Source organism: Eschrichtius robustus, chromosome 4 (assembly GCF_028021215.1).
Source record: "Eschrichtius robustus isolate mEscRob2 chromosome 4, mEscRob2.pri, whole genome shotgun sequence".
Lineage (NCBI taxonomy): Eukaryota > Metazoa > Chordata > Mammalia > Artiodactyla > Eschrichtiidae > Eschrichtius > Eschrichtius robustus.
Window position 1 is genome coordinate 66,188,145 of NC_090827.1, and position 15,609 is coordinate 66,203,753.

General features: G+C 35.5%; 1 protein-coding gene and 2 pseudogenes across 3 annotated transcripts in view; all 3 read left to right on the plus strand.

Annotated features, from left to right (window-relative positions):
- The window catches only part of CENPC (centromere protein C), an 89,426-nt gene extending 85,271 nt beyond the window's left edge, over positions 1–4,155 (plus strand). For all 3 annotated transcript variants that reach the window (XM_068542866.1, XM_068542868.1, XM_068542869.1), the window contains 2 exons: positions 2,740–2,830; positions 4,008–4,155. In XM_068542866.1, the coding sequence (XP_068398967.1) occupies positions 2,740–2,830; positions 4,008–4,078 (162 nt within the window). In that variant the 3' untranslated portion in view covers positions 4,079–4,155. The remainder of the gene's footprint in view (positions 1–2,739; positions 2,831–4,007) is intronic.
- A 571-nt stretch (positions 4,156–4,726) lies between these two features.
- On the plus strand, positions 4,727–5,380 carry LOC137763726 (large ribosomal subunit protein uL1 pseudogene; annotated as a pseudogene).
- A 4,273-nt stretch (positions 5,381–9,653) lies between these two features.
- LOC137763727 (N-acylneuraminate-9-phosphatase pseudogene) lies at positions 9,654–10,398 on the plus strand (annotated as a pseudogene).
- The last annotated feature ends 5,211 nt before the right edge of the window (positions 10,399–15,609 follow it).

Sequence of the window (15,609 nt, forward strand, 5' to 3'; positions counted from 1 at the left end):
CATCACTGTCGGAGAATTCTAGGAAGCCAACTCACTTTGACAAATATGGTAAGTAAAGGAAAATAATTAAATATTTATTCTGCTGTTCTCATATAAACTGTACTACTAGGTAATCAAATAATAGATGAGGGGAAGTTTATCCTTTTTAGAAATAGTCCAATTAATAAATGAAGAATGAATGTTAGAATGGACTATTACCATTTTACAACACCCAATAAACTATTGGTTCTAGCATCACTGTCTACTAACATCTAAAAAGAACACAGTCAGACATTATGTGCCTCCTGATGGAAGAATACAACACTGTCTATGAAGTAGTCTTGCCTTCCCCACCTTCTTTAAAAAAAAACAAAACAAAACCCACACACAACACCACCTGAAGTTAAGTCCTTAGATCTAACCACCAATTTACAGGAAATAAAGAATAGCAGACTCTTCAGATGACAACCTGGTGTTGTAATAAGCAAAATCCAGCTGTGTAAAGATTTTTAAAACAAATTTTGCTGCTTGATTTCTTTAATAAGTAAGGTGCAAGGAATAAAAACGACAACCACGTGGAATGTATAGGGATCAGGGTCCTCAACCATGGCACTATTGACATTTTGGACTCAATAATTCTTTGTTGTAGGGAGGCTATCCTGTGCATTGTTAAGAGGTTTAGAAACAACCCTGGCCTCTACGCACTAGATTCCAGTAGTACCCCTCTAGTTGTGAGAATTAAAAATGTTCCCAGACATTGCCAATTGTCCCCTGAGGGACAAAATCACCCCCAAATTGATAACCACTCAATAGATTGAGTGCTTTAAAAAATAGATCAAGCACTGACCATATGTGACTCCCATTTGGATCCCAATTCAAACAAACCCTTAAAAATAAGACATTGAAGAGACAACTGGAAATTTGAATATTGACTGGGTGTTTAACACTAAATATTCATTTATTTTTATGTGTGACAACAGTGTTGTCATGTTTTAAAAAAGGACTTTGGTCTTTCAGTACACATTGAAATATTTACAGATGGTTTATGATGCTGGGCATTTATTTCAAAATACTATGGAATGGGGGAATCAGACTTTGAAAAGAGCAGGGTATCAGGGTTCAATATTTATTTGTGGGAGTTCATCATTCTATTTTTGTGTATTTCAAAAGCATTCTTAGTAAAATGTTTGCAGAAATGGGGAGAGGTGTGCGTAGAGAGCCAAACTGAATAGATAAGGAAAAAACATCTAGAAATACATGCTTGACTTTCTGGGTAGTGTGTGTGTTCCTTTTTTTAGGCAAATTTTTTTGGATGTAATAAATATATTTATTTTATTAAATTATAAAAATACCTTTAGAACCACTTTAAGAACTTTTTTTCCATTGAGAGAGTATATTGTAGTGGCTAAGAACATGGATTCTGGAATCAAAGTACCTGAGTTCAAATTCCAGCTCTTCCATTTACATTGTGACCTTGGAAAGTTACACTTCTCTGTGCCTCATTTTCTTCATCTGTAAAAAGCTATTAAAATAGTACTGTCTCATTGGTAGATGCATACATTAAATGAGTAAAAATGAAGTGCTTAGAACAGTGGCTGGCATGGGGTAAGTGCTGGATAAGTGCTAGCTGCTCTCGTTTTTCTGGTATTTTAGGCTCATTTTACAAAAGTGGTAAGAGAAAAAGGAGGAGGAGGCATAATTCTCTGAGGCAAAATATTCTTGATGACTGAATCTCAGAATTTGAATCTCAAAGTTTGAAGGCCCTACATTTTGTATTTAGTTGTCAAAAAAACAGGTCATTGCCAGGTGCTATCTATATATAAAATGTAAAATTTGCTGTGTTTGAATATGGAAGCCTCTGTGACTGAGCACTATATTTATCCTCTTTTACTTTCTTAATGTTGATGCTTGTTTAAATGTCCTTTTTTTTTTTTGCTTTTTGTTCTCTCTGATTCATCAGTCAGATTAAGTTACATATACCAAGCATGTAACCTTTAAAGAGGTGTACATAAAACCTAGCTATTTTTCTAGTATAGCTAAGTGATATTCTTTACAATGGTTCTGAATTTTCATAAACTGGTAAATAATAAGGAAGAACAAAAGAAGTTTTTTCCTGTACTAGTTTTCTATTACTGCTTTAACAAATTACCACAAATTTAAACAACTCTCACTTATTATCTCACAGCTACGTAGGTTAGAAATCAGATGGGCTTGGCTGAGTACTCTGTTTAGAGTATCACTAGGCTGGAATCTAGGTGAGAGATCTGTATTCCTCTCTGAAGGCTTTTAGAATGAATCTGTTTCAAATTCATTCAGGTTGTTGGCAGAATTCAGTTTCACGTGGTTGTAGGGCTGAGGTTCCTGTTTCCTCACTGGCTGTTGGCTGGGGTGTCTAGAAATAGTCTACACTCCTTGACTTATGGCTCTCTTATCTTCAGTGCCAGCAATAGTGAAAGCCCTTTTCATGCTTCAAATTTCTCTGACTTCTCCTCTGCTTCATCTCTCGTCTGCTTCCAGTAGGAAAATTGTCCACTTTCAAGTAAGGTTTATGTAATTAGATTGGGCCCATTTAGGTAATCCAGGATAATCTCACCATCTCGAGGTCTCCTTTGCCATGTGATATAACAAATTCTGGAGATTAGAGCATGGATATCTTTGGAGGGCCGTTATTCTGCCTACCACATTTACTTCAGATTTCTTTGGAGTGTAGTTGTTGTGGTGTTACAATTTGAAATGAGATTTTAATTTTTAATTTTACAGATTTTTTATGTTGACTTTGGTGACCTTTTATGTACCTTACACGAAACACCTTATGTAATAACAACTGGGGATTCATTCTATGTTCCTTCAGGTAAGAATAATTAAAAACCTTTTCTTTCGCATAGTTGAATACTTATATAGTTGCTCATGAGCACCATGAAAATGGAAGCCACAGTGGTCAAAATGAAGCATGATGTGACTGATGCCAAAGAAGTTTGGTGCATATTTTCTTTGAATTTTTTTTATTAGATAAGTATATCAGTGTTTTGGTACATGAAAATTGAATGAGTTGCTAATTGCTGAATATAAAAATAGAAGATACGTTGTATCCAGAGTAGAAAGAAAATTATTCCCCTATGTTATCTCAAAGACATTATGTAGTCAAACAATTTTTAGTTGGTTATTTTAAACATACAGAATAGTGTGCTTCATCAGCTATTAGAGCACAAGTCTTTGGAGATAGGAATTTTAATTTGTTCGTTCATTCATTTATTCATTCAACAGATGTGATTGAGAGTCTACCAAGCATTGCTCTAAGAGTGTGGGATACATAAAAAAATCCCTGCCCTCATGGAGCTTACATTCTAATGGAAGGAGACAATAATAATAGCTGTATTTATATAGTCCTTTGTATATGCCAACACTGTTGTGAACACAAACAAATGAATATAACAAAACAGAATCAGACTCATAGATACAGAGAACAAACTAGTGGTTACCAGTGGGGAGAGGGGTAGAGGGAAGGGGCAAGATAGGGGAAGAGGAATAGAGGTACAAACTACAAGGTATAAAATAAGTAAGATACAAGGATGTAATGTATAGCACAGGGAATACAGAAAATATTTTATAATAACTATAAATGGAGTATCATCTATAAAAATAATTGAATCACTCTTGTATACCTGAAACTAATATAACATTGTAAATCACCTATACTTCAATTAAAAAAAGCAAAAAAAAAAACATCCCAAAACATGATTGGGTTCAGAGGGAGATTTTTTTTCCTATCTGCACCCTTGTCTAATTTGTTTTTGCATTCATTATCAAAATGATGTGAAATTTACATTGTTTTAAGTTTTATCTGGATCACAGGTGGTCCTTGGATTTTTCAGTTCATGGAATTAAATAAGAGTTATTTGACATTAGATGATTTTTTTTTAATTTGATACTATATATTGTAATAGGTCTTAGTGATGACTAAACATTTAATCAAAAGGAAATGATTCCTATGGAAATAATTTTTAATTTTCTTATCACTTTATTTCTAGGTAATTATTACAACATCAAAAATCTCCTGAATGAGGAAAGTGTTCTTCTTTTTACACAGATAAAAAGTTGAAAGATGAAGCAAAGTTTAAATATGTGTGTATATATATATTTACATACATACATATAAAACACATTGTGTAGTTGAGGTGTTGTAATTATTTGTAATGTTTTAAAATATTCAGGGTTGTGTACTTGTTTCAATAAACATTTCAAACTTCCATATGTATCTTCTAATTTTTCCATGAATATACACGTAGCCTGTAGTGATACCCATATTCATAGTATTTTAATAACATGAAAGGAATACCAAAATCACTGCTCCCAGTGATATACAGGCATACCTTGGAGAGGTTGTGGGTTTGATTCCAGACCACCACAATAAAGTGAATATTGCAATAAAGTAAGTCAAGAATTTTTTGATTTCCCAGTGTGTATAAAAGTTACGTTTACACTGTACTGTCATCTGTTAGGTGTGCAGTAGCTTTATGTCTAAAAATTAATGCATATAGCTTCATTTAAGAAATACTTTATTGCTAAAAAATGCTAACCATCATTGATACCTTCAGTGAGTCATAATCTTTTTGCTGGTGGAGGGTCTTGCCTTGAGGTTGATGTCTGCTGACTCATCAGAGTGGAGGTTGCTGAAGGTTGGGGTGGCTATGGCAATTTAAAAAAATAAGACAGTAGCTTTTTTCTGGTTATTGCGGTATGAGGCACCATGAGCAGCAAAGTCTCCCGCAACACCCTGTACAAGGCAGTGCAGAAAGTCCTGCACGGGAACCAGTGCAAGCGCCGGAAGGTTTTGGAGATGGTGGAGCTAAAGATCAGCCTGAAGAACTATGACCTCAGAAGGACAAACCCTTCTCAGCACCGTCAGGCTTAAGTCCACTCTCTGTCCCAAGTTCTCCATATGTGTTTTGGGGGACCAGCAGCATTGTGATGAGGCCAAGGCTGTGGATAATCTCCCACATGGGCATTGAGGTGTTGAAGAAACTCAACAAGAATAAGAAACTTGTCAAGAAGATGGCCAAGAAGTATGATGCCTTTTTGGCTCCAGAGTCTGTGATCAAGCAGATCCCATGAATCCTGGGCCCAGGCCTGAATAATGCTGGCAAGTTCCCTTCCTTGCTGACCCACAATGAGAACATGGTGACCAAAGTTGATGAGGTGAAGTCCATGATCAAGTTCCAGATGAAAGGAGGTGCTGTATCTGACAGAGGCTGTTGCCCACTTGAAGATGACAGATGATGAGCTGGTGTACAACATCCACTTAGCTGTTAACTTCCTGGTGTCATTGCTCAAGAAAAATTGGCAGAACATACAGGCTTTGTACATTAAAAGCACCATGGGCAAGCCCCAGCACCTATACTAAGGCACAGCTTAATAAACCATACTGCCACTGTTAAAAAAAAAAAAAAAGACAACAATGATCAATTGCTGCATCTATTGACTTCCTTTCACAAATGATTTCTCTGTAGCATGCAATGCTGTTTGATAGCATTTTAAGTACAGTAGAACTTCTTTCAAAATTGGAGTCAGCCCTCTCAAACCCTGCTGCTGCTTTATCAACTATAAAATTCTAAATCCTTTGTCATCGTTTTAACAGTCTTGTCATTTCTACAGTCTTTCCAACATCTTCACCAGGTATAAATTCCATTTCAAGAAACAGCTTTCTTTGTTCATCCTTAAGAAGCAACTCCTGATCTGTTAAAGTTTTATTAGGGTATTGTAGCAATGTCACATCTTCAGACTCCACTTCTGATTCTAGTTCTCTTATTATTTCCACCACATCTTAAGTTCCTTCCTCCACTGTAGTCTTGAACCACTCAAAGTCATCAAAGGGTTGTAATCAACTTCTTCCAGACTCCTGTGTTCATGTCAATATTTTGACTGCTTCCCACAAATCATGAGTGTTCTTAATGGCATCTAGAATGTTGAATCCTTTCCAGAAGGTTTTTGAATTACTTTCCTCAGATCCATCGGAGGAATCACTATCTATGGCAGCTATAGCCTCCTGAACTATATTTATTAACTAATAGACTTGAAAGTCAAAATTATTCCTTGATCCATGGGCTTCAGAATGGATGTTGTGTTAGGAGGCATGAAAACAACATTAATCTCATTGTGCATGTCCAGTAGAGCTCTTGGGTGACCAGGTGCGTTGTCAGTGAGCTGTGATATTTTGAAAGGAATCATTTTTTTTCTGAGCAGTAGTTCTCAACAGTGGGCTTAAAATACTCAGAAAACCATGTTGTAAACAGATGTGCTGTCATCCAGGCTTTGTTGTTCCATTTATATATAGAGTACAAGCAGAGTAAATTTAGCATAATTCTTAAGGGCCCTAGGATTTTTGGAATGGTAAATGAGCATTGGCTTCAACTTAAAGTCACCAGCTGTCTTTCCCCCTAAAGAGAGTCAGCCTGTCCTCTGAAACTAAAGCTCGACATTGAATTCTCCTCTCTAGCTATGAGTCTTAGATGGCATTTTTCCCAATATAAGCCTCTTTTGTCTACACTGAAAATCTGTTGGCTTAGTGTAGCCACCTTCATGAATTATCTTAGCTAGATCTTCTGGATAACTTGCTGCAGCTTCTACATCAGTACTTGCTTCACCTTGCACTTTTATGTTATGGAAGCAGTTTCTTTCCTTAAACTTCATGAATCAACCTCTGCTGCCTTCAGACTTCTGCAGCTTCCTTACCTCTCTCAGCCTTCATAGAATTGAAGAGTGTTAGAGCCTTGCTCTGGTCTAGGCTTTGTCTTAAGAGGATGCTGTGGCTGGTTTGATCTTCCGTCCAGAACACTAAAACTTTTCCCATGTCAATAAGGCTCTTTCACTTTCTTATCATTCATATGTTCACTAGAGTAGCACTTTTAATTTCCTTCAAGAATTTTTCCTTATCTTGGCTATTGTGAGTTATGCTGTAATGAACATAGGAGTGCAGATATCTCTTCTAGGTACTGATTTCATTTCCTTTGGATATATATGCAAAAGAGGGATTATTGAATTGTATGGTAGTTCTATTTTTAATTTTTTGAGGAACTTCCATACTGTTTTCCATAAAGGCTGTACCACTTTATATTTCTACCAACAGTGTAAAAGAGTTTCCATTTCTTCACATCTTCACTAGCACTTGTTATCTTTTACCCTTTTGATACTAGCCTTTCTAACAGATTTGAGGTGATAAGCCATTGTGGTTTTGATTTGCATTTCCCTGATGATTAGTGATGATGAGCATCTTTTCATTTACCTGCTGGACCTTTGTATGTCTTTTTTGGAAAATGATCTCAGTTATATATGAAGTCTAAAAAAATCACATTCATAGAAGCAGAGAATAGAGCAGTGGTTACCAGGGGCGGGGAGGTGGAGGAAATGGGGAGATGGTTGCTCAGTGGGTAGAAAGTTGTAGTTATGTAGGATGAATAAGTTCTGGAGTCCTAATGTACAACATGATGACTATAATTAATACTCTATTGTATACTGGAAATTTGCTAAGAGTAGATTTCAAGTGATCGCACCACATACAACACACACACACGGAAAACTGTGTGAGGACATGCGTATGCTAATTAGCTTGACTGTAGTAATCATTTCACTAAGTATATCAAAACATGCTGTACACCAAGCATTCCAGTCTAACTCAGAAATGATGCATGCACAGGGTAGACTTGAGAGAGCATGGCAAAAAGTGAAAGCCAAGGGGGGCTTGAGAACTGGCTGCAATGTTGAATATATCCCCCATCTCACACAGAGAACAGTTAGCAGAGGGTAGAAGGCTTATAGACTCAAAAGTGTGTGATGTTAACTTCTGTCCAAATCATTAGCTGACTATTAATCTGTTCAGAGACAGAGGCTACCCCTGGGGAGCCAGGATAAAAATTGAAATAAAGAATTTGAAAAAATGAGCAGAGACAGCCAGTAGCTCCACATCACAGGCCAATAGATTCCACAGTTTGAGTACGGGCAAGATGATAAAATAAAAAACACTCCTTAGATGTAAAACACAGTCTAGAGTTGCTATAATAAATTACCTAAAATATCCAGTTTTCAGCCAAAAATTATTAGACATGCAAAGAAATAGAAAAGTGTGAAACGTACTAAGGGAAAAAATCAGCAGCTAATGGAAACTGAGTCTGTATGGGCCTAGATGTTAGATTCGCAAATACTTCAATCAGGAATTAATAGACAAGCTCAAAGAATTAAAGGTAAAAATGTTAAAAATGAGTCAACAGGGCTTCCCTGGTGGCGCAGTGGTTAAGAATCTGCCTGCCAATGCAGGGGACATGGGTTCGAGCCCTGGTCTGGGAAGATTCCACATGCCGCGGAGCAACTGAGCCCGTGAGCCACAACTACTGAGCCTGCGCGTCTGGAGGCCTGTGCTCCGCAACGGGAGAGGCCGCGACAGTGAGGGGCCCGCGCACCGCGATGAAGAGTGGCCCCCACTTGCCGCAACTAGAGAAAGCCCTCACACAGAAACGAAGACCCAACACAGCCAAAAATAAATAAATAAATTAAAAAAAAAATGAGTCAACAGAAAAAAAAATGTAAATTATATATATAATCTACAGAGAAATATAGACTATAAAAAATAACCAAATTTGAATTCTAGAGTTAAAAAGCATGACTGAATTAAAAATAAAAATTATTAGATGGACTCAGCAGCAAATTTGAGGTAGCAGAGATCATTTATTTGAAGATAAATCAATAGAAAGTATACAAAGAATTTTAAAAGATTGAAAAAATGAACAGAACACTAAAGACCTGTGATACAATGACAAGCATTCCAACATGTATAAAGGGAGTTGGCGAAGGAGAGGAGAGAAAGAGAAGAGGAGACAAAATTTTTGAACAATAGCTCCAAACTTCCCAAAGTTGATTAAAAACATTAACATTTAGATGCAAATAGCTCACCCAATCACTAGTAGGGTAAGTAAAAAGAGCACCATAACTAGAAACAACATAGTCAAAATGATAAAAGACAACTCCTCAAAGGAGCCAGAGAAAATGACTCATCACATAGAAGGGAACAATAATATGTTTAACAATGGACTTCTTATCAGAAATGATGGAGGATAGAAGATAATGGAATGACACAGTCAAAGTGCTGGAACAAAAGAAACTAAACCCAGAATTGTATATCAAGTGGAACATTCATTCAGAAATGAAGTCAAAATGAAAATAGGTATAAAAAAAATTGAGAGAATTTGTTGCTAATAGACCTAACCTGTAAGAAATACTGAAGTTCTTAAGGCTGAAAAGAAACACACCTGATGATAAGTTAGATACACAGGGTGGAATGAAGAGTATCAAAGGTATTAAATATAAAAGATTGGTTATATGTTTTCTCTTAATTGAAAAGATAATTCAAAGCAATAATTGTAACACCAACTTGTTGGGATATATAAATACACAAATATATGCATATTATAATCTACACAGCAATGATAGCACAGATTAAAAGGGGAAAAGAAATGAAGCTACATAGATGCAAAGTTGCTATATTTTTACCAAAATGAAGTTGGCGGTGACCTGACAGAGACTAGGATAAATTCAACATGAATATAGAAATATCTACAGCAGCCATTAAAGTAATAACTCAAAAGATACAAATTCAGGAGTTGGTGTGCCATGCAGGCAACAGTGGCATGGGGCTGAGCCAGGTGTGGGCTGTCTTCTTCGACCTGGACAACATACTCATCGACATGCCCAGGGTGAGTCGGAAGGGCATGTTGGAGGTGATAAAGCTCTTACAATCAAAATACCATTTCAAAGAAGAGGCTGAAGTCATCTGTGACAAAGTTCAAATTAAACTCAGCAAAGAATGTTTTCATCCTTCTAATACATGCATTACTGACTGACCTCAGGAATTTACACTGGGAAGAAGCAATCCAGGAAACCAAAGGTGGTGCAGCCAATAGGAAACTGACTGAAGGATGTTATTTTCTGTGGAAATCTACATATTTACAGCATATGACACTAGCAGATGTCAAAGCCATGTTTACTGAACTTCAAAAGGAGGTCTGCCTACTTTTATTAACAAATGGAGAAAGACAGACCCAGAGGGAGATCGAGGCTTGTGCCTGTCTGTCCTATTTTGATGCTATTGTTGTAGATGGAGAGCAGAAAGAGGAGAAACCAGCACCTTCCATATTTTATTACTCCTGTGATCTCCTTGGAGTACAGCCTGGGGACTGTGTGATGGTTGGTGACACACTAGAAACCGATATTTAAGAAAGCTTCAATGCAGGGCTGAAGGCAACAGTCTGGAAAGATAAAAATGGAATGGAGCCATTGAAGTCATCCCCCATGCCACATTATATAGTTTCTTCTGTGCTAGGGTTGCCTGCTCTCTTACAAAGGGTAGATGACAAAGTCAGTATGTCAGCTTAAAGCACAGAAAGGGTTATGCTTATGAATTTTAGGGTCAAATTACAGGGTTTGAACTAAGGAAAGTTAAGGCATTCTGTACACTATGACCCAGTTCTAAGAATAATTATACTTGTGTAATGGCCAACCAACCATTAACTGGTATTTATGTCTGAAAATCCAGTGTACATTAATACAAGTTGATTTTAGTAGTGTAATCCAGAAAACTTGAAGTATATTTGTTAATCTGTGGCTTGAGATTTTTTTTAAAAAAATTGTTATTAATCTTTTAGCATCTTGGATCTATGAAGATACTAAGGAGGATAACTTATATATGGATGCACAAATGTAGATTTTATGTTTTGGCTTAAAAAGATATTTTTTAAAAATAGGTATTCTAAAATATGTATAATAGAGATTTATTAGAGCAGTTGGACCTGGTTAATATGAAATAAGTACCAAGTCACATGCAAATCAAAGCATATTTCATAGTGAAATTATTTTTGTATTTTGTTTTTAAAACATGTACCATATTTTTGCCTACTTTGAATGTATACTTATGAGTTTAATTTTTCTGCATTACCTTTGGGGTAGTGTAATTTTCCTATGGTGTGTACATGACCAATAAATTCCTCCAGTAAAAATCAGCATATGGTGCTCCTTTTCCATTACATTTTCCCATCTTTCCAGAGTGAGCTTATAGGTTCCTGTTAGTCTTTACCTTTTATGGAAGTACTGTTACTGTCTTTTCCCAGGTACACAAGTGGTTTGAGGGACTAGTTTGTCTTGCTGTGGATGAGTACAAGCCACGTGGCACCAGAAGTCATTTTCCTTCTGTGGCCACATCAGAGGGGAATTGCCTTGGTGAGGCCTAATCATGCTGCACCCCATCTATTGCCTACTGACTGAATAGCTTCACCCATATGATGAAAACCAATAGAAAATTAGGTTTTGCTATGAACCATTTCCAGAGTGCCTTTTAATACTTGACTGGCTCTTTTTGGTGTTACCATCTGCCTTAAATCTCCTGTTTTTCAAATTTTGGGAACTATGTGATTGTTTCACAAATTTCTATATCCATTTCAGGGCTTGCTTTGAGCTTACTAATTAATGACTCCATAGTGAGGCATCTTGCAACTAGAAAAATTTCTCAAGAACATTAGCTAGAAAGTCTCATGATATCACGAACCAAACTTAGAGTACTATGGTTAAGTAAAGAAAAAAGAAATAATGTTTGGATTGTTTTTTGGTAGGGCTTTTTTTTTTTAACCTTTGTATGGGAAACTACTAATGTAAAATGTTAGATTGTTGGGATAGCTATGGTTCCTTCAAGTATCGTACCAAGAACAGGATTCTCTGCCATTGTGCATATGTCTGTTGTGCTTACTTCTCATTCTTAATTTTTTAAAATGTGATTGTGCCTTTGACTGTCCAGGGTGTTGTTGCTCTGAAGCTGAATGTGTGTGAACAGGGAATGTTTGTGTATAGCTCTACGAGGTGCAGTGCCCATATGATCTCAATTATATTGTAGCTGTTTTTAAAATTGTTAAGTTGGAGAATCTTGCAGAAAAATAGTTGTGTGCATGATTTCTCTAGTGGACTAATGTGTGATGCTGAGGGCTTGTCCTTTCAGCTCTCCCTCAGGACAGGTCCAGGCATGGCATGTTCATTATGCTCCCTGAGAAGGTTCATTGCTCCAAGATAATAGGAGCAGATCTCAACACAAGAACACCTAGAATGTTAAGTGAGCAGTTCTTCAGCAAAAGTGATCTGGGAGGAATGAAAGAATTGAGTTTCCTTGTCTTCAGTTTGTATTCTAGACAATGCAGTAATGCAGTATTACATTCCATTTGCACCGTTTCTTAGTGAAGAACTTTGTGGTTTTCTGCCTTCTGAGTGGGATGTCACAGAAGATATTAAGAAATCTTGGAATAGACCTATTCTTTTATTAATAACGTTTTTTTAAGAATAATATTTCTTAAAATTAAAAAAATGATGTAACAGGAAAAAAAATACAAATTCAGAATATTTAAAATAGTACACTAAAAAGATTGTCTAGCCCAAAATAAGGCAGGGAAGAATAAAGGAATAACAACAAAACCCCATGAGACATATAGAAAACAAAAAGGAAAATGGGAGATATGAATCCAGTCTTAACCAATATTTGCATTAAATGTGAATGGATTAAACACTCTAATCAAAAGGCAAAGATTGTTAGACTGGATTTTTAAAATTCAAGATCCAAGCATGTATAAGAGCCATTTTTAATTCAAAGACACAATAGGTTGAATGTAACATGACAGAAAAAGATTTACTGGTGTACCATGTTTTATTGTACTTCACTTTACTGTGCTTTGCGTGTTACATTTTTTTACAAATTGAAGGTTCGTGACAACCTTTTGTTGAGTAAGTCTATCAGCATTATTTTCCCAACAGGGTTGTTTTTAAACTAAGGTATGTACATTTTTAAAAACCATAATGCTGGGCTTCCCTGGTGGTGCAGTGGTTGAGAATCTGCCTGCCAATGCAGGGGACACGGGTTTGAGCCCTGGTCTGGGAAGATCCCACATGCCGCGGAGCGGCTAGGCCCGTGAGCCACAATTGCTGAGCCTGCGCGTCTGGAGCCTGTGCTCCGCAGCAAGAGAGGCCACGATAGTGAGAGGCCCACGCACCACGATGAAGAGTGGCCCCCACTTGCTGCAACTAGAGGAAGCCCTCACACAGAAACGAAGACCCAATACAGCCATAAATAAAATAAATTAATTAATTTAAAAAAAAAACCATAATGCTATTGCACACTTAATCTACTATAGTATGGTGAAAACATGACTTTTATATGCACTGGGAAACCAAAAAAGTCACGTGACTTACATTCTCACTTTATTGTAAATTTGCTTCATTGTGGTGGTCTGGAACTGAACCTACCATATCTCTGAGGTATGCCTGTACCAGAAAAACAGTAAATAAAAGACAGCTTAAGTGGCTATAGTAATATCAGAGAAATAGACATTAATATGAAAATATTACAAAGTGATATTTCATAATGATAAAAGGGTCAATACAGCAATAAGATATAACAACAATAAATGAATATGAACCTAACAATACAGTCTCAAAATATATGAAGTCAAAATTGGCAGATTTAAAAAAGAAATAGATATTCAACAGAATGAGTTATCAATATTTCTATCCATAATGGAAAGAAAAACTACACAGAAAATCAGTAAGAATATAGAAGACTTAAACAATACAGTCAACCAACTCTTTCTAATAGATAACAGAATATTCTACCCAACAACAGACAACATATTTGTTTCTAATACACATGGAACATTCTCCAAGATCATACTGTGGATTATCAAACAATCTAGATAAATGTTAAAGTATTGAAGTGTACAAAGTGTCCACATCAGGGGATGGCAAATAACACCTACAGGCTGAATCCAGCTCACTGCATTTTGTATATAAAGTTTTATTGAAACATAACCACATTTATTCATTTACCTATTGTCTGTGGCTGCTTTCATGTTTCAACAGCAGAACTGAGATGTTGCAATAGAAACCACATGGCTGTCAAAGGCTAAAATTGTGGAAAAACTTAGCAAATCTCTGAATTAGTAATCAACACAGAGAAACAAATTTGGGGAACTCTCAAATAGTTGGAGGTTATAAGAGACACTTCAAAATAACCAATGGGTTATTTAATTTAAGATATTAGAAAATGGCTTAAATTAAGCAAAACCAAAAATGGCATATTAAGATGCAGCTTTAAATGGTTGAATTAGAAAGGAAGAAATTTTACAATAATCTAAGCATCCAGCTTAAGAAGCTAGATGAAGAAGAGCAAATAACACCAAAGTATGCAGAACACAGTAAATTATAAAGACCAGATCAAAAATCAGTGAAATATTAGAAACAAAAAGACAATAGAGAAAAATAAGTGAAACCAAAAGTTAATCATTTTGAAAGAACAACAAAACTGATAAAAGCTTAGCAAGAATGAACAAGAAAAAAAGAAAAATAATTATATATCATAATTTGTGCTCCAGATACTGTACTAAACATTTTTGTATTAACTTAAGCATGTTTTATGTCAAATCTCAAGAAAATTGTTGAAGGAGAAAATATTATAAACTTTATGCAAATCAAGTTGAACATTTAGATATAGGCAAATTCAAAACTAAATTTATCAAAACTAAAGAGATAAGAAATCTGAATACTGTGATACTTATTAAAGAAGTTAAAACCATAATTAAACATCTTCCCATAAAGCAAACTCCAGGCCTGGATGATGTTACTGGTACGTCTTTCTACCGTTTGAGAAGGAAATACTATCAATCTTTTATAAACTCTTCCAGAGATTACCAAAAGAATAAATAGTTTCTAACTCATTTTATAAGGCCTGTATACCTTGATACCACCACTTGACAATGTTGTAATAAAGAAAACCACAGATAAATATTCCCTCAGGGACCTAGATACACAAAAAATTCTTAAAATATCAAGAGATTGAATACAGCAATATATAAATAGAATAGTACATCATGACAAAGTGGGCTTTATTCCAGAAATGAAAGGGAGATCAAAATTTGAAAAAAATGTACTTCACCAAGTGGTGAATTATAAATGAGAAAACCATATGATCATTTTAATAGACACAGATAAATAGATTCTTGATTTTAAAAAGAGAACTCAGCAAACTAGAAATGCAAAGAACTTCCTCAGTCTAATAAAGGAATTTTTTTTAAGTTTACAGCCAACATTGTACTTTAAGGTGAAATGAATGCCATTAACGTTGGCCACAAAGCAGGATGGCTATTCTCCCTGTTTTTATTCAATACTTTGCTGGATGTCCTAGCCAGTACAAGTCAAGAAAAAGAAATATAAAACATAAAGATTGAAAGGAGAAGTCAAAATGTCTGTATTCACAGGTGTGATGGTATATATAGAATACATTCATAGAAAATCTTAAGCAATCTTAAAAAAAAAAGTGATAACTAGTGAATTTAGGAAGATCATAGAATAAAAGTTAAATATATAAAAATCACTTGTACTTCTAGATATCAGCAAAAAAAACTTTGAAAAATGAAATTAGAGAAATAATATAATTTACCGTAGCATCAAAAAACATGCAGTGCTTACCAATAAATTTTAACAAAAGATGAACATCTCTATTTTGAAATTATAAAATAAGACCAAGAGAAATATAAGATCTAAATAAATGAAGAGATATAT